Below are 22,401 nucleotides of genomic sequence, written 5' to 3'. Positions count from 1 at the left end.
TGCCTTTGAATCATTAAGTAAAGGGTGAGTGTTTGAAGCTCCTTGATATAATGATCCTTGGCAACTCTGAGAGTTCAAAGTAAATTGGCAAGGGTAAAAAAGGCTTTTCTGCCACTGAACAAAATAGAGAAATCAGCCAGCTATGTTTAATAGAATTTTCATCAGTGCTCAACCAGTCTCTCAAATGGGTTATCTAAGATAATGGCTGCACGGGTTCATTACCTCCTTGTCAAATTAAATTTCTTTTTCTCCTCCAGGGGGATTGGATAGTGATTACAGATCTAACCAAAAGAAGGCTCTAACTTTCACTCTGTAAAACTGGGAAAAGGCCGGAATGACAGCGAAATTAGTCCATTTCATCTGAAGACCTTTGTTGTAAGCTGACCCGCTCACATCACAAAGAAGAGTAGGTGTTTAATGTGGTAGCACTGAGGATCGGCTTTGTTTGGCTTTTTTTTCTTTCTTTGTGTGACTCGTGTTCCTGTTAAGTGAAGGCCTTTTGTGAAAATGCGGTGATGCATGAGGCAACAGGCGGCATTTACTTAAATAAAACAAAATCAGCAGATGAGACATTGCTGTAGGGCTTAATGGATTCTTACTTGATTTTTTTAAGGAAATGAAAATGTTAAATGATGCGTAGAAAACACAGAGACTCTAAACTCAACTGAAAATACATCCTGTTAATATAACTATTATAGACCTAAGTGGAAGAACTGTAATTGTGCACTAATTTAAAGTTATAATCATTAAAATGTCAACCCTGGTAGATCTGGAGACACATGTGGTTTTTGGTGGTAACTTGAGTGCATTTTAATAATACGTCAGTCTTCAGATCTTAAAAATGTGCATGTATTGGCTGTTGGTGGCAGCAAACAGGCCTTGGATGGCCTGAAGAAGAGCAGCCAAACAAACCGAGGGCTGAAAGGAGTGATTGTGTCATGTTAATTTAATAAAAAAGACCAATGGGGCTCCTCTTGTCTGCTTGTCTGCGTGTCCTTAAAGTAGAGCCGCAATCGTTCCAGACGGTCAGGTCAGTGTCTTGCATTGTAGCTCCACACACACTCAGTGCGTGGGTGAATAAGAGGTGCTTTAGGTAAAAGGGCTATAAAAAGGTTATCCATTTACCATTTTCCAAAAGCAGACTCCACCACAATGACAATGACTATATTGAGAGGCAATTGAATCAAATGGCTATTGCAGAAAAAATGGCTGTCATAAGAATTATCAACAAGACTATCTCTGTGTCTCAGTTCCATATAGTAATACATAATAAGCTTTATAGAATACTGTTTTTGCAGGTAGTATGTAAGATATTAACATATTTAAGGGATATTTTTGAAGTAGGGACGTATAGTCTGTGTATGCAGTAGATGGCGGGTATCACCATCATTGGGCAGTAAGGCATTACTAATATTAATACAGTAATAACATACATTTTTACTAATAGTGTAATTAACTACTAATAAATGTCAGTCATAATATTACAGTTACCAATTAAAAAAGACTTAGTAACAACCTTACTTTTGTTGTCACTCCTTACTTATTTGAAATTTAACAATCCAATCACATTGCATTGTATTACACTACAGATCAGCTGTTTTTTAGGCAGCTGGACGTCGGGCAATCTGAGAGTTTTCTGGACTCCAGATGTGAATAGCTCCTCCATTTCCTTTGTGCACTGCATTGTGGGGTGTTTTTTTTAGTATGCATACTGGCTATTTTGATTATACTTTTTTGTATAAACCTGCAGTGTATGTAATCTTGGGACACAGCCACAGTAATGGCTTTTTAAAGCTGTTCTGCCACATTCAAATCAGAGTTGTCATGAACATCTTGAGTGACATGAACGCTTGCAAGTAGTAAGAACATGGGAATCATTCTCACTGCTATCCTTCCCAGAGGAGGGGAACACAGCATTAGACACAGCAAGCAATTTGTGATAAATGCTACCAGCGTGCCTTAAAATGGGATTTGATATAAGAAAATTTGAAGGATTACAACTTTATCTCTTACTACAGGAGCCTGAGTTTTCAAACAAAATGCACATAATAAATAAAAGTGCCACAATTACTTATAAGGACCCTGATCTTCAATAATGCTGAGGTAAAAAGAATATATACACTATGCTGTGGTTGTATCAATTGAGTATTTTTCAAGCATAAACCACTGCGATTGTTCTTTCAGGTCATTTCAATTGGTATGTTGTTGGCCACACATCTAAAAAGCAATAAATAGTCTGAAGTCCGAGGCAGCTTTCCCGACAAAAGGAAAGGGAAAGGTTTTTATCACCTCTCTAGCTCAAATTGGAGTGAAAATAAAAGCCAAAATGTTTTGGCCACAGACTGGCCTTGGACATTGGGGAAGTACAAAGCAAAGTGAATGAAGCAACTAAAAAGCTCCAGAGATCCTCCTCCAAAAAGCATTTTCTTTTACCGCTCTTTGAGGGAGAATTACATCAGACTGTACCTCTCAGGATGTGCAGGATCTACAAATAGACTGCTTCAAAGAGCTGGAGGTGCCACCTGCGTGATGAGTGAACTTTATTCATCAAAGTGGGTTGGGTGGAGCATGTTGTGTCCAGAAGGCAATTAGCATATTAATATGTTTTAAGTTGTTTGATTCAACAGGATGTTTTCAGGAGCCAGATCTCATCACTGCAAATACAAGCTCACTGAGGAGTTCACGAACAGGAATAATAGTCTACAAAATATTACAAAACACTGATGTGGGCTTATGATGTCTTCAAGTGGAGTTTTAAAATATGGAAGCCCATGAAAATGACATTTTCTTACCTATTACTTTTCTTGTTTAACCTTTCTTATTTCTTACAATAAAAACAACAAGAGGATGTCCATCATGGTCATTGGTGCTTGTTTCAGGAAGAAATACTGACAAAATAAACCCATAAATCTTCTCAAGATACTGTATTATTGCTGTCTGTAGAAAAATTAACTCTCGTATATTTTAAATTCGTCATGGAACCAATGAAACTTAGGACCTATTCTCTTCATTAAAATACATCAAACAGATGTGACTTTGAAAAATACAGTATATTCACAGATGGCTGTCTTCCTTTTAAACTCCTAGGGTTAAATTGTATCCTTTTATGCAGTCCTGTGTTCTGTTTTGCTGTTTACTTCTGTAACTATACTGTTTTTTGTTCTTTTTTCCCTCTTTCTTTTGTTGTCAGTAGTAGATTGGAATGATTGCCCTGAATCAAAGTGAAAAATGTTGGACAAGAGGAAGGAAGAGATTCACAGGTTGGGTTTTTTGTTTTGTTAAGTCACAACTTAAAGTCTTGGCTGTGAGGTCTTGAGTCAAGTCCTAAGTCAAGACGAGTACGTGCAAAGTTAAGTCCAAGTTTTAAAGGAGCAGTGTGTAGGATTTAGTGGCATCTAGTAGCGAGGTTGCAGATTGAACTGAATACCTCTCACCTTACCCCAACCTTCTAAGCGTTAAAGCAGAAACTACGATGTAAGTAAAACTCTAAAAGGCCTTATCCAAAGCCGTCGTCTAAAAAGGTTTGTCCATTCTGGGCTACTGTACAAACATGGTGGTTTAACAGTGGGGACTCCGTGAAAGGGGACCCACTCCCTCTGTAGATTATTATATTTCCACGAAAAATGTTATAAACTGGTCCTTTAAAGCTATTTTAAAGTGTTAAACAGCGTAACAGTGATTATAGTATATTTTAATTAAAAATCTGTATTCATTACTTTAAAGTTAATTACATTGAAAAGCCACCTGAAGTCTAAGGGGAAGTCAAGTGTCAAGTTGCATTAATTCAGCTGACACTTTTATCCAAAGCGATTTACAATAAGCACATTCAACCATGTTTTATTCAAGTGCTTTTTGTATTCATGGTCCAAGGTTCAGCCTGAACAGGTGAGTTTTCAGTCTGTAATGAAAGATGTGTACAGTTCCTGCTGTCAATGGGGAGTTGGTTCCACCATAGTGGAGCCAAGACTCAACTCAACTCAACTTTATTTATATATCACCTTTCACACAAACATTCACACAGCAACACATAAAAACAAAATGAACAACCATAAATAAAATTGTTGACTATCTGATTATGTCTTAGATGTAACTGAGCCATTCATAGCAAGTAGGCCTACCAGTGTCTTAAATCGGGTTCAAGCAGCCACCTGTTGTCAGTGCAGGGAGCGGAGGAGTGTTGGAGAACGTATAGGTGAATATGAACCAAGTTGTTGCATTCTGGATGAATGGTAGGATTCGTGACTTGAGTCCACACCTGTGGTTCAGAGCAAAGTGGTGTGCAAAGACCCTGCTACTTCCCTATCCCATTTGCCATTTATTTTCCCAGGACAAAATATAAACCAGCTTATATATACTGTATATATAAGTCAATATTGGCCTGTACGCAAAATTCAGGTATCAGAATAGGTACTGAGAAGGAAAAAAATGGTAATGAAACATCTCTAGTCAAAAGCCCTGTCTCTGATGTCTCTTTGAGCACCCACCATCCACCCTAACCACCTCTTACACTAAAAATGAAGCGCTTCCTGTGTCAGAAATGTTGCCCGAGAACATAGCCACCAATTACATTTGCTGTCTCAATGTAATTGGGAAAACAATTTAGTAAAATAGAAATGCAATTTCTAGGAGACAGGGTTGTTTAGCTCTAATGAACAGAGAAGGGGGTTACATCAAGACTCTTTGCTTTGGGTATGGTCGTCTTGCTCCGGTACTCTTTGCGCCCTCAGTTGTCGAACAGCTGTTAATTCAGCCTTAAACAGTAGCTGTAACATGAACTATTATAAACTGTTATCTAAACATCTCGTGCGATGACAGAAAATGGGCCTCCAATTTGTGCTTTTGTCACATAAATCCATTCATGGTGGAGGAAAATTATGCTTGCAGTATTCATACAACATAAATTGCATTTCAGAGTTAATTCTCATTTCATGAAATTTTATGAGACTGTTTTATTTATGAGCAGATGCAGCCCGAGCCCCATCCTGACTAAGCAGCAGCAGCTGTGGCCTGCACCATCCAAATCCAAAGAGGAGGTGAAGTGGTTCTCATGGCTGGTTGGCTTCATATGCAGGGTACTCTGACACAGACTCATCTTTTGACCAGGGTGACCAAGAATCCTGCTCAATTTTGTCAATGAACACAGGATTGTTTATCATCCTGTATGCTATATTTGGCGACAGGTCTTCCTTATTTTTTGCCAATAAACTGTGAACGATATGTGTGTGTGTGTGTGTGTGTGTGTGTGTGTGTGTGTGGTTGGCCTGGCCTGCTGCTGAGAAGATGTGGCTCTCGTGTCAATATGAAATATGTGGGCGTCAATTAGTTTGTGCTCAGCAGCGCCCAGGTGTGCACATGTGCACTACCAGTATGAAGCTGAGAGCTGCGGAAACACCGTGTGTAATTAATGTGTCTGGGTAAAAATTACAGAATAATGTCTGTTTATTGGAGCATTGGTCTTATTTTTCGGAAATAGGCCTTAATTTCTACCTGTTACGATAACACTGTACTCACCAATGTAATTGCTGAAATCTGGGAACACGGTTGCTGCAACAAAGTCCATGGGGCACGATGAGCAGTTAGGCAGTCAGAGAGGTTGTAAACAAACCAGCAGTTTAGCCAGATTAGTTAAATCACTTTATTTGGAGGCAAAGCCATAAGCGAGCACGCTAATGTCTTTTTAGCATGGCTGCCCTTCCAGAGCTCGGCAATTAACTTGGTGAGTACAACGTTTTTATTACAGATAGCGATGACGACGTTGTAACTGGAGAAAAGTCATAATCATCTTCATCGCATCAAACCAAGTGACAGGAAAAAGTTGAGCAGTCATTGCGTCTCCAGTTGTGACAAGTTTCTCCAGTTTTTGATTACATTTCCAAAAGTGACTCATCCACTGTTGTTGCCTACTGAGGAGATGATGAGCAGCACGTTATCTGGGGCTCAGCATGAGGGTTGCCTCTCTGCAGATATCCTGATTGGCTGATGTGTGTCTGCACACAGAGGGAGACGCCTTCACAGCCTGTTAAGGCAGCTCCAGCTCGACTCAAAACACCAACTTTCTTGTAGACGGTTCCAGCCAAGTCTCCACAAACAAGAACAGGGTTTCTTTACTCATACATACAAGATATTGAACAACTGTTCCACTCAGCGTGGGGATTAAACACAAATCTGAATATTAAAATAATCTCAGCCAAAGCAGGTGATACCGACTGTATTGCTGTACACATTTCTTCCTATATGTTTCCCTATTTATTAAGCTGAGCTTGAACTTGGTTTAATGAAACTTTTTAAACGTTCCATATTTAAGATTCTGAAGCATTTTACGTATTATTTTTACTTATTAATCACTTTTTATTGGCATTGAATGAGCAGGTTGTATCTTAACTTAAAAAATGAAACCTTCCCCAACTTGTCTCGGTGTCCTGTGAGTTGTATGTATTTCTATGTCGGGATGTGAGTCGAATTTTCTGCAAAAAATCCAAAGAATATTTGTCAGCAGTGAGCAACAGCTAATATAATCTTACAAATGGGGTCTATTAACATCTACAAACATCCACCATTCACCACAACACAGACTCCAACGTCGAAATGTTTTCCCCAGCTAACGTGATCCATGATACTAACTTATCTATCTATAAAGCAAGGAATCTCTGTCTGTCTGTCTGTCTGTCTGTGTGTGTGTGTGTGTGTGTGTGGCTCAAATATCTCTGCAGATCAGGATCAGACTGACCTGAGAGTTTCCACATGGCTGCTGTGTGGTTTAAGGGTGTGCAACGTCGGCTTTGTTTGCACTACAAACATACCGTTAAATTATTTCATAAATGATTTCCGAATTCTGCTAGCATTGCCAACCATAGCCACCGTAGCCACGTGCGCACCAGAGCCAATCACTGCAGAGCACGTGTTGAAGGTGTTTCCCAGTTGTCTCCCCCCATCAATCTAAACCCGCGGACACTTCATAATCATATGGATGCTGTTATAATGTGTAGTGATTGAGATCCTGACCCACCAAACATCCTGGAAAGTGACAAAGTTACGTTTTTCACTCTAAATTACACAATTATTACACAATAATCACCAGCAGTAAACTGACTCCCTCACTCGCAAGACGGAGAATGTTTTAACACTCCGTGAGTTTTTCGCTGGTGACAGTAACGGAAGTAATGTAACGGAAGAGTCGGTAGGACAGGCGGGAGGACAGACAGGAGGACAGACAGGAGGACAGACAGGAGGACAGACGCTTCTCCACGTACAGCTGTGGTATTTTTTTTCCTCATATAAGTTTCCAAAGACAGTTACAGTTACTACGTTACTGTTGTTTGGTCCTATAACGTTGCTTTGTGGGACATTTCTCTTTATTAAGTTGAGTGAGAGACCTGTGCAGTTATCAGATCTGACCGACACGCTGGATCCCCAAATCTCTCTCTCTGTCTCTCTCTCTCTCTCTCTCTCTGATGTATGCTGGCCTATATTACAGGATTAAATAATATGTCCTAAATGTCCCTGACGTCCCACCGTCAAACACAACCTCATTTGGCCATCCATGAAAAGCAAGCTAGTTAGTATGGAGTCAATGGTCCAAATAGAATATAGCAATACTGCAGATATTAACGTTATTCTAAATATTAGTGTAATTTATTTTCTAGTGTTCAGTATGTCACTTTTGGCCGGGGCCCAGGATGATGCTTGATATTTATGTGTGACTGCAGTTCACTTAACGGCCACTGGTGTCGCCATTAACACAGATTTTCTGAAAGTTATATGCAAAATCTTTAACACTTGAGGTTATACTTTAATGGTTTTATTTTTAAAAAAAAGTCATAATACAGGCTGTGGATAAGAAGCTATAAAGCAGGTCAACCCCTAGCTCCTCCCCTCAACACTTTATATGATAGTTGCTACCATTGGTGTGTGTGTGTGTGTGTGTGTGTGTGTGAATGAGAAGCATACTGTAAAGCATTTTGTATCAAAGCGCTGTATGAGTGCAGCAATTTCATATTTATGATCATTAAATCACTTAACACATAAGAATATCAAATGTTGGGCATATGCACGAACAGAAGAAGTCATATTTTTGATATAAGACAACCTGCAGCTTTGTATCGATAAACACAAAGTGTGGCCATCTGCTGTCCTTCAGAACCAGAGAGAGAGGAGCGTGATGCTGAAATGGGCAGCGGCTGTGCTTCATGTCATGCTAATGGAAGGAAATTCAGAAACATGATCACTGCCGGTGACTTCAGCAAGATCATTTATCTCAAAGTGCTCGTACAAGTAGCTCACTTTGACGCTAATGCCTGCACTTGACTACTCAAAACAAAAACATAAATAAAATTAAAAAAAACATTTTATGGCCAAACACTTGTCAATTTTGAGAATTTAGGATGTTTTGCTTCCATACCACAACCTCTTTTAGAAGTTAGTTGTTTGTTTTTTCGTCTATTTACATCTATAGATTTGTCCTAAGGGTATACAGGACATAAATAAATGAGATAAATACTTCGAGCCAGAAATCTTCACATCAGTAGCGCTTACATCAACCAAACTTTTCTGTTTTATTCCAATCTATATTCTGAAGGTTTTTCACAGCATTTATTCATATATCATTTATAACCTGATTTATATAACGTTTTATTCCTAAAAACATGGGATATTGATTTTTTTTATGGTTGTTTTCTTATTTATGGATGGATAAAAGAGAAACTGTAATCTGTGGAAACCTTTGACTTACATATGTCAACAAAATGAATGAAGAATTTTAACCTGCTTTATCAAGTAAACTTTAGTGATTCAAAGTGCTGCACAATGTACAACGCAAACACTGAAGGCCACAGAAAAAAAGAAAATAAGAAGAAATACCAAAAAATAACAAAACAATAAAAAAAAAACTACACAGGCAAATACACCTTAAAGGAACAGGTGAGTAACAGCTTCTTTAACTTAGTTACATTGTTTTCTCTTTTAACTTTTTATGTTTTTTCTTCACTTCTGGAGGTAAGGATTGTTTCATTATTTGCACTAAGTGACATTATCTTTATTGTCTTTATTATAGAGTTATAATCTGCTCAGACAATGACCACAAACTGCTGGAAAATAAAGGAATGAAAAGACTAAGTGATGTTAAGCTATTGCATAGTTTGTTGTTTACATGTGAATGACCTAATAAGCTAATAAATGTATATGTATATATATATATTCATACATACATACATATATGTGTGTGTGTGTGTGTGTGTGTGTGTGTGTGTGTGTGTGTGTGTGTGTGTGTGTGTGTGTCTCAAGTGTTAAAAGGTGCTTCTTGAAAAGTGGGAATACATTATAACAGCCGAAATGAGCTCCTGACATTCTCCAAGCTCTTAACCAGCACACAACTTCAGAAAGTGAATAGAAGATCAAAACCTTTTTACTTACAGGGCTTAACTTTCATTTAAGGTACCTTGTGGCATTTTAAGGGCTGTGAATGGAGAAGAAGTTTCATTTGAAATGTTTGGCAGTCCCCTGGTGGTAATATAAACATTATAATGAAAATTGATTAGAAAAGAAATTGGCAGTGGCTTCTGTTTTAAAGTCAAGAGAGAGAAAAAAAAACAATTGGATAAAGACTGAAAAGGACGAGAGCAGAAAAACAAGACCAGTTCGTCACACAATAACAAAAGCACATTCCTACAGCAGAGCCAATAATTTAGAACTGTCAGTTATCGATATCTAGATGTATAAATGTACCACGTCTTCTTAATTAGGTGGAAATCCATGGAACAAATGACTATCCTCAGGGAACTGAGCTGATATCTCCTTATCAGATCAATATATAAAGCTGACATTGCCGGGTTTATGGAGGGTTGCAACCTTTCCTCTGCTGTAATATTACCACAATATTCCCGTAGACCTAATATGGGAGATTACCGTGTGTATAATATTGAATTTATGCACGTCTTTAATTCAAAATGTCCAGCAGTATCATTATAATATTCATTTTTTAACACAGTGCCTGTAGTAGTCTATATTACAGTACAGTGTATTAATGTCTGAGGCTGCTCCCTGTCCTAGCTTAAAGCACTGGCGCCTCCTTGTGGCTGGGTGTGTCATTTTCATTGCAGAATACAAGCAATTTGTCAACTCTGCCATTAAAACCAAACAGTTTTTGACAAGTTTGTATATTATTTTATTTATTTTTAAAGCAAAATATGAGAGATATGTAAGATACTCACCCACTGGCAGGAGAACAACAAACTTATAATGACAGAATCAGACCAGTCAGATAATATGGGCCAATGAAAATGGTTTTAATTTGAGTTAGTTAGTCTGTGCTGCACGTGTCAAAGTCTGGTGGATCTGTAAACCAAACCTCATTCAGAAATCTTAGAAATAAAATGTTGCCTTGCTAATTCAGTAAAATTAACAATTTACACAACTTAATTTAACACTTTTTTGGATTAAGTAGCAAGTTCTGGAAAATTCGGCACTACTTTGTTTGAATAATAATACCCTGATTTAAAAAAACGAGAATTATTTGGTGTTTTAAAAGATGCCGAATTGAAGAGTGGCTCCAAATGCGTAGTATCCTATTATTGTTTTTCTCTCCTCTATGTGTTTACGTTTTGGCTCTAAAGGAGACAATTTAAAACATCTACGTTTGTAAAGGAGGTTTGGTAAGGGCTTTATTTTATGGGGGCGTTCCGGACTCTGCTCCAGCTGTGGCAGGTGGTAACGCTGCTTCTGTACCACCATGAGCAGATCCTCCAATTGGCCAATCGGAATTAAAAACAAAGCTGCCGTGATGAGATCCTGCGCGCTCATTGGCTGCCCTCAGTGTGACGCAATCTGTAACTCAGTACTGATTGGTCGCCGGCGCACCTTTAGATCAGTACGCATCCCTCCACTGCTGTGCCTGAATGCGAGCAACCTACACAAGGTACGGTCTTATTTTGAATTGTAGATACTTTATATTATTAATATAACAACGCAGCTCTCTTATTTAGTTGTATAACCACGCGAGGAAGCCTTTAAGTGTTTGTTAATGCCACAAAATAACCTTTTTAATGAAGTTGTCCCATGTAACGTCGGTCAGGAAGTTATATAAATGTGACACTTCGATGTGTCTTCACTGAATTAACGTTCATATATGGTTATCAAAGCTGTCCACATTCTCTCATATGCAGCTAATGGTTAATTCGGCTTCGTTTTAAACTGCAGAAATGAAATCAAATTATGATTAAACTGTAAGTCCATCAGCACGGTAACACAGAAACACATCTCATATATACACATAATACACATAATAATACACATACATACATACATACATACAGTCACTGGCTATTGCTGGGATGGCTTCTTGTGTTGGATGAACTGTAACATTAATTACTTTATCATAAGGGTACAGATTATAAAGTAATGTTTAACTAATGCATGACTCATGATGATTTAATACATGAACCAAAGCAGGATGGATCATGAAGTGCATTTGCCATCTTTTTGTCCCTTTGTGATGTTTGAATGTCAGATTCAGTTCTCTCTTCCCGTACTTCAACAGATTCAACCATGGATCTTGTGCTGAACGTTGCGGACTATTACGTCCTCACCCCGTACGTGTACCCCGCGTCGTGGCCCGAGGACGGGGCCCTGCGGCAGATCCTCAGCCTGTTGGTGCTGACGAACCTCGGGGCCGCCGTCCTGTATCTGGGCCTGGGGGCCATCAGCTACTTCCTCATCTTCGACCACAATCTGAAGAAACACCCACACTTCTTGGAGGTATAAAGCCCGTGTCTCATTTTGTAAATGGTGCTGTAATAAAGTGCCGAAGCAATCACTTGAACTTTGCATCTACGAGGGGGGGGGGGGCAGATTTACTGGGACACCTGTTGGATAAAATGCAATATAGTTATGCAATAAATACAACCTTTTTGAAGGAACTTTTTGGTTTTGGTGTTGGGTTGAATTATCATGAACCTACTGTACTGTGGCCTCAGAGGCTGGAAGTAATCACATGATTAATGCTTTGTATATATTGCAGTCATACTCCTATCTGCTTTACTTTTGCAAAATGACAGGAGGCCCGGGACCAGTTAATAAACATTAATAATATTTCTAATTTAAAGTGATCAAACCCATAATTCATCTTTATTTGAAAACCCTTAGTTTCATATTAACTGACTTAATGACTAAATTAACTTTTTACGAGGGTTGACTCGAGGCCTATATGACAGATAAATCGGATATTTTACTGCATTTAAGAGCTGCAACTGCATTTTAAAGAGTTCATACAACATTAAACATCCGGAACCTCATCCATCACTCAAATTTTGGAATGATTAAAGAACACAAACTGCTCCTGCGGGGGGCAGAATATGCATCTTTACAACCAACAGCCGAGTGTTCAGACGTTCTGTGTTTACAGCAACCGCCAGAACAATTACAACCCCATAACGTCACAACAGCAACCAAGACACTCTATTACAGATCAATTAAACCAATAAAAGTGCGATAATAACACCAACAGTGTAATGTGAAGTCCACTCAGCCTCAAGACTCAGTCTGATTATCACATTATATTCCAGTGAGGATACCCCGGGTGTTAATAGTCACCAGAATTAAGTCTGTTTACATTCACTGTTATTTATTTTAATCACTAGACCTTTTTTACAGCAGCTATTTTGACATGAAATAGGGTAAACACAAGTGTAACCAGTGATGCTAATTAAGGCTCTGTTGCGTTCAGGGCAATCAGAATCTGCTCATGTGGAACAGAACTTGAATTAGTAGTGGTAAATGGAAATAGGTCTATTATTTGAAATGTATTTTTCTATTTATTCCTACTTAGAATCAGGTCCAGCGGGAGATCAAATACGCGATGACCTCTCTTCCCTGGATCAGCATCCCCACCGTGGCCCTGTTTTTCGCTGAAGTTAGAGGATACAGCAAACTGTACGACAACGTCAGTGATTCTCCGCTGGGTAGGTTGAAGAAAGTCCTCACTGGCTTGCAGCTGGTCTGTAGTAGTAGTCTTGTTTCTGTGTTATTAGGAACCCTGAACGCACCATCCAAGTTCTTTGTGTTGATACGGTCTGTGTGCTTTCAGGTTGGCCCGGGCTCTTCCTGAGTATGATCTCCTTCCTGTTTTTCACTGACATGTGTATCTACTGGATTCATCGGTTCCTTCATCACAAGCTTATTTACAAGGTGAAGACAACTGTGATTGAACCTAATAGGTTCACCTTTGTGGCTGCTTAAGGCCATATAACGAATTTAAACATCAACACTTCATTTGAATTTTTAAAGAGCTAAAGAGCAGGAATCCTTTGTATCCATTACAGCTGGGGTCTACTGTTTGTAAGACCTGCAGAAGGTGCACATTGCTGGTTTTTATGCCAAAGCTGCACTGTCTGCTGTGTGTGTAGCTCACCCCCGCCCTCGGTCAATCACACCCACAGACCGCAGCTCTTTATACATTCATAGTCTCGCATAGACAGATTTCCACACCTCAGTTTAGTGCTGAAGAGCAGACGAGAGAGATCTGCTCGCTACGTTTCTAGTCCCATCATCAAAAATCCTGCACGCTGCCCAAAGGTTGCATGCCTTTCAGTATACATTAGTATTCTGTCATCATTAGGAAAGTTCCTTAACTTCTTATTCTTTAGGGTTGTATATTGTTAAGAACCTGGCTGTACGATACGTATTGTGATACAGGGCTAACGTTTCAATATATATGAGATATGATGTGATACTGTAAGCAAGGCGATTTATTGTGATTCCTCTTTTTATCTAAATCTTTTATTTAAATATTAGTAACACTGTCATAAAGAACACACCACCGTATGCTCAAAAACGTTTTATGCAACCAGAACAATGTGATGTGTACTAGTATTTATACTAGCACTACTGTAAGCTATAACCGTCTCTCTCTCTCTCTCTCTCTCTCTCTCTCTCTGACTTCTTCTTTGCTCTCTCGTCCCCAACAGCTGTTTCACAAACCACACCACATATGGAAGGTTCCCTCTCCCTTCGCCAGCCATGCCTTCCATCCAGTAGACGGCTTCATGCAGGGACTCCCGTACCACATCTACCCCTTCCTCTTCCCCCTCCACAAGGTGCTCTACCTGGCCCTGTACATCTTCGTCAACATCTGGACCATCTCCATCCACGACGGTGACTATCGCGTCCCCGGCGCTCTGACCAGCGTCATCAACGGCTCGGCCCACCACACCGACCACCACCTCTTCTTCGACTACAATTACGGCCAGTACTTCACCCTGTGGGACCGCGTGGGGGGCTCCTACAGGCACCCGTCGGCCCTCATGGGCAAGGGTCCCCACGATCTGATCCGGAAACTTCAGGCAGAGGGAAAGTTGGGAGACGACGGAGTGAATGGACATTCTCAGAGAGGAGTCACACGTAAGGAGGAGTAGGGAGGAGTTGTAGTTTTTATAAAGACATTGTGCTACATCCATGCTGAGTTAGAAAACATATCGGAGCATAATTCGAGTTCCTGCACTGTACTTGCCAAATAAGCCGCCGAGAGATTTTAGATCTGGAATCAAACATTCTACCCATCATGACTCTGACATCCAGAGTCGCAGTGATTGAAGCAGGAGGTGAGAAGAGGTGCTTACTGTAAATGCCACGGTGCACAGAGAAAAGCTTTTTGCAAGCCAAGGCAGAGCCGAGAGACATGAGGGGCATCAAAAGGGTGGAGCTGCTACGTCTCCCACTGTGAACGTTCATGATTCAGAGCCGAGACTGGTGTCACAAAGATCAACTTCCACTACACATTAGATTTTTAGCAGTTTGCGGTGGTAAGTTCAGGCTGAATCTGAAAAACGTGGCAAAGCAACAACTGCTTCAAAGGAAAATCCTGGTATTTTTCATTCCTTTTTGATTAATGCGTTGTTTACACTCGCCACCCCTTCATATATTGATACAGAGTGTATGGAGGCGAGCAGCACAAGCACTTAAAGTTTGACAGCAAGTAAAAAGCCTGCTTGATATTGTAACTAACTGCATACTTAGAGAGCAACCAGCAACAAATACTCAGGTGGAAAATTACCATGATTTTCTTTTAAGCCAATAGGCAGCTCTGTTCCCTCCTGTAGAAAGATTATACCTTTTGGTACCATTTAGCATTTACAAGGCCATTATACGAGGAAAACTCACTGTGGCAATAGCAGGAACGAGGAATAGCAATGAGTGTAAATAGTTCTCATGCTGTAGTCAACAGAAAACAAAGACCGAAGTGGTCTGTCTCTGTGGAACCACCTGTGTGGAACCACCACCTGAAGAAGCAACTGATCTTCTTTTTCAAGTTTCTTGGTTCTTTGGTTCTACAAGGGTTGCTCATGTACACTAATTACAGATCAAACAATAATTAAATGTTTCCACTTTGAAATGTATCTGTTGTTTGGGTCTGTCTTCCTACAGTCAAACATTATGCTTGACAACTCAAGGTCTACTTACTAGCTTTTTTCGGACCCACTTTTGTGGCTATCAGCGAACGGAGCATGCTCAGTTGTCCTTGAGATTAACTGTTGTCAGCTCAGAAGCTGTTTACATCTAATAGATTTTTATGGCTCCTCATCATTCATTCTGAACGTTGACTCAAGCACCACTTACTATATTTTCTCTGAGCTTTGAACCACATCACAGTCAGCGGATATAGCCTGTGTCATTTTTTGTTTAAATTTTAGTTGTGCATCAAGAGATCTGTGACAACTGAGGAAGCTCCATCTACCGATGAAGACCTTGTTATATGGTTGAAAGCTCAGGCAGAACCTTTAGTTGTGATTTTTTTAATATCAAACAAGGATCAAATAGTTCCGAAACTGATATTTATGGTTTGTTTGTTGTTTGCAGTCAAAAAAAAATTTGAAATCACCTTCTAAGTTTATTTTTATACTTCAGTTTACAGACTACACATCTTACAAACTACACATGTATAAGCTGGCAGAGTGTAAAATTCATGCGGCAGGTAAAAGAACATTCAGATACAAAATGGACTTCCTGACATTTACAAATGCTCATGAGTACACAGTGTGCTGTATATACAAACAGAACATGTAATTACATAGCAGCATTCTCAGCTTCTTAAGTCTTATATGCAAAAGTGCACACAAGTCAAAAGTGAACAGCCAGAAGAGCAGCAGTTTGTTTCAGCAGACGTGATCGGAAGAGATGGGGCAAAAGGGAGGGAAAGAGCCTCTCTACACATGCTGATGCCAGCGTCCCAGCGTCCCAGTGTCCCAGCGTCACAGTGTTGTCGGGTCAGTAACAGAGATCATCTCAGCAGAAAAGGAAGGGCATCCAGAGGAAGGATCGCATGGCTGTCCCTGCTGCCATGCCTGCCAGTAACCCCAGCGCTATGTTCTCCATCACTCCATCAAACGGGTCCCTCTGAACAATCACCTGGTGGGTTCCTGAGAGAAAAGACGGAGGGAAAGTTTATGGGCTGATACATGTTTGGTTAATTCTAGTAAGAGAGGAGCTTAGGATGTTTACCTCATCTTGTGCCAGTGTCTTACATACCTTATATAACTTCATTATTTTAGATTATCTTAGTCTTACATGATACTTATTCCTAAATAAAGCTGTGTTACCACAAACTGACACACTGCAGAGGTCACTTAATATTGTAGAGTTGGAGTGGTGTGCTGTCCTGTGCAGTCTGCTGTATGCACTGTACACAATGGAAACTTAAGGGTGGCGGTGGGGGTCTAAAGAGAGGGTTAAAGCTGCAGTAGGTAACTTTTATAAAAATTACTTTTTCTCATATTTGCTGAATTTAACTTCACTATATCCTGACAGTAGAACATGAGACAGATGATCTGTGTAAAAATGAGGTTCCCTCCACGAAAACATCCAATCAGAGCCGAGAAAGATCGAAAGACGCTTTAGGTTGGAAACAGATGATCTACACAATATATCTTTTGCAGATTAGTTTGTGAGCAAATAGGTGCAAATGTGTCAGGAGTCGTTAGGATGGATAATACTCTATTTACACCATCATTGAGGTCTTATTTATTGTCATTGTTTCTGCATACGTACCAAAAGAGTCCTATTCTTTAACCCTAATATGACTTTAAAAATCAAAGCACTCAGACGTACAGATTAGACTACATTTTGCAAGACACATTTTTACTGGACTGAACAGCAGCTGTATCCACCTGTTTCCATTTGAACCAATATTAAATAAATTACCATATAATACACATTACTGTATCATTATTTTTTACATACCTTTGCATTGGTAAAAGGTTTATTGTACTATTGCTAAGTCGCAGATTGCCAGTTGCTTAAGGTTAGTGTTTGTGTTTCTTGCATCGCTACGGTAACAAACCTGGTCCAGCTCCAGGTGTGATGTAGACTGTTTGGTAGCTGTTGATGGGGATTGCCTGGTAGGAGTCATCGTATGGGTCGTATGTGAACGCCTGCAGAAAGAAAAACCCCAAACACCACTGAATCAAAAACACTTTATAGATCCACACAGATACAGTTGCTCCCATTAAAAATATATAGAAGCACAGAGAATTATAAGAAAACAAGAAATAAGATGTATGTAAAATATATATATATATGTGTGCATTATATTACAATATATATAGAAAAAATAGGAAATATGTAAAAAAGAAAATATGTATACTATATATAACAGAGATGGGATCTATAAACAGATGTAATAAAATGCAAGAATTGTATGAAGAAGAACTATTGTACATATACAGGAAAGATGTGTGAGCGCTGACAGAGAACATGGATCACTCACCGGGTTTCTCCTGGTCTCTAGCAGAGTCAGTTTCCACGCTCTGAGAAAGACATGAACAGGAATGAAGAGCTTGACGGATGGACAGTTGCAAAGTGAGGCAGCACAGACGAGACAAGAGTGAAGTGAGAGTACTTACATGGATTCATCCTCACTGTTGGCACACAGGTTGACTGTTGAGCCGTCTTTAAGCTGAATCACAATGAGATTCTGTCTGGGATTACTCTCTGGTGGAGCCACATCTACAGCCCCCCAAAAAAAAAAAACAAGTTAACGAAGTAATTCAACCAAAAAATGAGCACATTGTCATCAGTATGAGGATCTTTACAGTTAAATAATACATTTGGATGATATATATCGACTTCACAGACAGTGAAACATGTGAACGATCACCTTTATGTCAGTTAAATAAATTAAATAAAAGAAGTGTGCACTCGCATGGTGGTGGGAAAACAGCAGCAACATTGTGGTGTTTATATCGTCGTTACTTATTGAACAGATGCATCGAACGATTTAAATAATCTCAGGACTTTTTAAGGAGCAGGCCTTCGGAACAGCCTCAGTCGTCACACCAGTCCTGGAACTCCATCTGGTTTGTTCTTATGTTTGTGATTTTTCTTCAGCTATGCGCATTGTTGTGCTTGCATTCAGAAGTACAATGAAGGAACAGTGTTTGCGCTGTAGGGGGCATCGGGTTCTGTATTATGGTCTCATACGGCTGGGGTGCTAAAATGCTCCTGCAGAGCAATCACACAATACATGCTGTGCCCCAGTTCTGCACCAGATACCAACTGCATACAGCACATACTAATCTTTACTTCCTGCAGCAATACGTCCGTCTGCTGTCTTTACTTGTGTTTGTCTTGACAAAGGAGTGCATCCACAGTCATTCATCCATGTTCATTTTGGTGTCAGATGTATTTTTCTGCTCATCTGGTTGAGTATGGAGTTTTTGTTTATTGCTCTGGTTTCATTGGCTGCTCAGGCTTTTCTATCAGTTCAAGCTGTCACTAATGATTTTCATTCTCAATAAATACAAGGATTTTTTTTTTGCCTATAAAATGTCGACAAACAGTGGTTCCCACCACTAGGTGTCACCAAAGCTGGTAAAAACTGGAGGATACTGGTTCAGGAGGGCTGGTTCTGTTCTGGACTGCCCTCTAGACTCCATAGAGGAGGCGAGTGAGAGGAGGCTGTTAGCCAGCCTGACGTCAACACCTCTCACCCCCTGAACGAGACTGGGGGGTCCCTGAGCAGCTCCTTCAGCAACAGACTGCTGCACGCCCAGTGCAGGACGGAGCACTAACGCAGGACCTTCATCCCAGCAGCTGTCAGACCTTTTAACTGCAACACCACCACCATGGTCACTTTCTTTTGTTTGAACTACTTATACCAGCGCTGTATAGATCTTACATACATATAAATAAATAGAATTTCTTACATACACATCAACCTGTACTGTATATTCATAGCCCTGTCTCGGCCTATATTCTTTGCTAAATTACTGCTGTATATATATTTTATTTTGGTCCGGTGCAATTATTTGTTAATGTCTCCATGCCACCCTCTCATCACTCCATGAATATTTCTCTATATCCGCCCCTGCATCCACTGTCACATTGGTAATAAAGCATAAAAAATACATAATACTAAAACATCTAAAAATAAGGATACAGATACTACATACTAATCTTTATTTCATAATGTTTTTGCAGTTAATATGCAACAAATCAACATCCTTACCCCTTTTATATTAACAGGAAATGACACCTTTGCTGTTGGATGTCAGTAAAACTGCGACTCTAAGAAAACCGATTAAACTTAAGGAAAGTTAATTTAAGTTATTTTTTTGTTCTCTGAAGTGTTCCTGGAGCGTCCTTCTCTTGCATTGCATTGTGGGAGAATAGTGTGCATCAACCTGAGGAGAAATATTGGGAGAATGGAAGTGGCATACAGCGGTAGTGACGCTGCTGGCTGCCTGTAAATCTTCAACAACTGACGAAGCACATTGTCGGTCTAAGAAAGCTTCAGAGGCTCAGTTCTGTGATCATAATTCAGCTCTACTTTCTGGCACTGAGCGAGTAGGACTGAGCAGTTATTCACTATTTTATATACTATGAGTTCTTGGTGGCGTTCCATCATGATGATACAATCACAGTGTTATTGTTTTATTGTTGATTATTTTAAGCTTATCGTAATTAAACAGTTTTATAAAATTCAAACCAGTGTGGCATTTCATTACACTGAACGTCAGTGTGATTACATTGTGTGTTATTGCCTATATTTGCCACACTGTGCTCTATATCCATATTGTAAAAGTATTTATTGTGATATTAATTGCAGCCATACCACCTAGAGTCCTGGTCTCCACCAACTGCTGAGGAAAATATCTGACTCTTCTAAATGCTCCACTATTTCCACCACATAATCCCTAACTGTCTCTGTCTGCTGGCTGGTGTCACCACAAGAGACCCACTTTCAGATTACATAGAATCCATTGTCAATATAAAAAATAGTGATGAGTGCAGCTTTGAGATAAAAAAAAAAAAAAGGTTAAATGGTGGCTTTACCTCCACATTCCAGGCCAGATCTCACGTCTACACATGCTAGTTTGAGGCTGACGCGGTGCTCCAGCTCTCGCCTGCTGTCGGTCTTGTAGAAGCAGAGACTCCCATCTACCCAAAGGTCACACCAGTTTAACTTCCAGCGTCTTAGGACAGAAGCTGGAGGAGAGACACATGTCACAGTGTACCATTAGTGTTTGTCCACGAAGGAGCTGTGAAGTAAGTAGAGCCCGACCGATATGGGTTTTTTGAGACTGATGCAACATTACACAATTCACAGATTACCAATATGGCAGCCAGTGCTATGATCAGTAACATGAATAAGTACGTAAGAAGAAGAAATGTGATTTTGTTTTCTGTTTGTTTTGTTGCTGTGTTTTCTGGATGTTATTTTCCAGCAGATACATCCACGTTGACTGTCCCGGGTAAGCCACTTAAAGACATGGCCAGGGACAATTAATGGGATTATAAATCACCAAGGTTGGAGTTTCATAACAGGTACAGTTTCACTTTCTAGAAAATTCTCAAATATTGATATCAGCCTCAGAAATCCAGTATTGGTCTACCTATAGTACATAGAATAAGCTGTTGAAAGCTCAGTAGATAAAGACACTGAAGTAGAGACTAACTGGAAGATGAAATCATTGATTCCTACAACAACCAAGATGTCAGATCGTCTTTACTTGTGTTTGTTCTTACTTTAGTTCAAAATATGAAAGAAGTGACACTTTAATAAAAAACTGAAACATTCACCATGTTCATTTGTTGTCAAATGTATTTTTGTATTGTATCAAATGTTCTCTTTTGGTTACAGTAATGATTTTCATTCTCAGTAGATCCAAAGATTTTTAGCCTGTAGAATGGCAACAAACGGCAGCACCTTGTGGCCTAGAGGTTAAGGCACCGACCGTGAACTGCACCACCCACGGTTTGAGTCTGGCCAGTGATGTTTGTTACCTGTCATCCCCCACCTCTCTCTCTCTCTCTCTCCCCCTCATTCTCTCTACTGTCATCTTAAAGGATAAAAAGCCTGAAAAAATAAGAATAAAATAAATACTCTTTGCAGGTTCCGAGAGGCTAAGGTGTCAATTCTGATTACGTGTTTTGTCTAAACAAGAGAGAAGCTGAAAATCCTCACATTGGAGATACTGGAACCTTCACATCAAAAATAATAATTTATAATGAGCGTCATTACCAGCATTGGTTTAAATTAATCAGATCTTGAGTTGGTGCTTCTTGTCTTAACAGCTAAAGCTAAAACTAAAGAAAACATCCTGTATCTACTCACTCTGTCTCCACAGCCAGCCTGACCTCAGCAGCGCCATGTGTCTCACTGTTGTCCCACTAATAATAATAATAATCCAGTAGAAGCAAAAGGAGAGTTTTAAATTTCAGTGTTTACAAGACTGAAAGATCCAGCAGCTGGTTTTGGCCTCTGTTTATATCCCGTCTGTCCCACAGACACTGAGGTACTGGTACATTAATCTGGCTCTAAGGTTGACTCACAGGATCATTCTGGATTAGGAGAGTGTTTGGCCACACCCTCTCATCCAGTCTCATCTTCCTCGCTCTTTCTGGACTGATTTCTCTTCCTGACTCTCGCACCGTGTGCCATGCCTCATCTTTACTATACGTCTACATGTTCATGAACTAAAGTCACGTGATCCCTGAACCGTTATTGTATGCACACACACACACACACACACACACACACACACACACACACAACACACACACACACACACACACACACACACACAATATAGCATGCTTTTACAAGTTAATCCCAGCACTGAAATAACAACATGAGGATTAGCCTAATTGTAACAGTCTCCAGGTCAGTTATGAGAGTCTTCCCAGGATGCCCGGTGACATAATTTCCTTGTAAAGCTCAGAGAAAACACTGGTCTCTTCTGCAGTACTGAGTCACATGATTGTATATTTATAGTCACTTCTTAATTTAGAACCAATGCTTTCTGACATTTTGGGTCATTCTCTGCAGTGGAAGAGCGGTAAAGGCCTCTCAGGTGACCACAAACCCTGGGCAGGTATATACAGGTATATGCCACGGCTTGGCCACCCGCTGTGTAT

The 22,401-nt window shown here is 39.8% G+C and overlaps 2 protein-coding genes across 2 annotated transcripts; one reads left to right on the top strand and one right to left on the bottom strand.

Moving 5' to 3' along the window:
• Positions 1 to 10,804: 10,804 nt before the first annotated feature.
• On the top strand, positions 10,805 to 15,383 carry LOC127364312 (lathosterol oxidase). The gene is made up of 5 exons (XM_051401737.1): positions 10,805 to 10,909; positions 11,531 to 11,748; positions 12,818 to 12,950; positions 13,076 to 13,176; positions 13,956 to 15,383. The coding sequence occupies exons 2-5, from the start codon at positions 11,539 to 11,541 to the stop codon at positions 14,400 to 14,402; spliced, it is 891 nt and encodes a 296-aa protein (XP_051257697.1). The 5' UTR covers positions 10,805 to 10,909; positions 11,531 to 11,538; the 3' UTR covers positions 14,403 to 15,383.
• A 478-nt stretch (positions 15,384 to 15,861) lies between these two features.
• On the bottom strand, positions 15,862 to 21,872 carry plekhb1 (pleckstrin homology domain containing B1). The gene is made up of 6 exons (XM_051401741.1): positions 21,599 to 21,872; positions 20,317 to 20,469; positions 17,886 to 17,988; positions 17,750 to 17,789; positions 17,324 to 17,414; positions 15,862 to 16,403 (listed from the first exon to the last, which is right to left on the bottom strand). Exons 1-6 carry the CDS (start codon positions 21,633 to 21,635, stop codon positions 16,270 to 16,272), a joined length of 558 nt encoding a protein of 185 aa, XP_051257701.1. The 5' UTR covers positions 21,636 to 21,872; the 3' UTR covers positions 15,862 to 16,269.
• Between the last annotated feature and the right edge of the window lie 529 nt (positions 21,873 to 22,401).

This window comes from Dicentrarchus labrax, unplaced genomic scaffold (assembly GCF_905237075.1).
Source record: "Dicentrarchus labrax unplaced genomic scaffold, dlabrax2021, whole genome shotgun sequence".
Classification (NCBI taxonomy): Eukaryota; Metazoa; Chordata; class Actinopteri; family Moronidae; genus Dicentrarchus; species Dicentrarchus labrax.
Note: the sequence above shows the minus strand (reverse complement) of the source record. Positions and strands in the feature narration are given on the sequence as shown.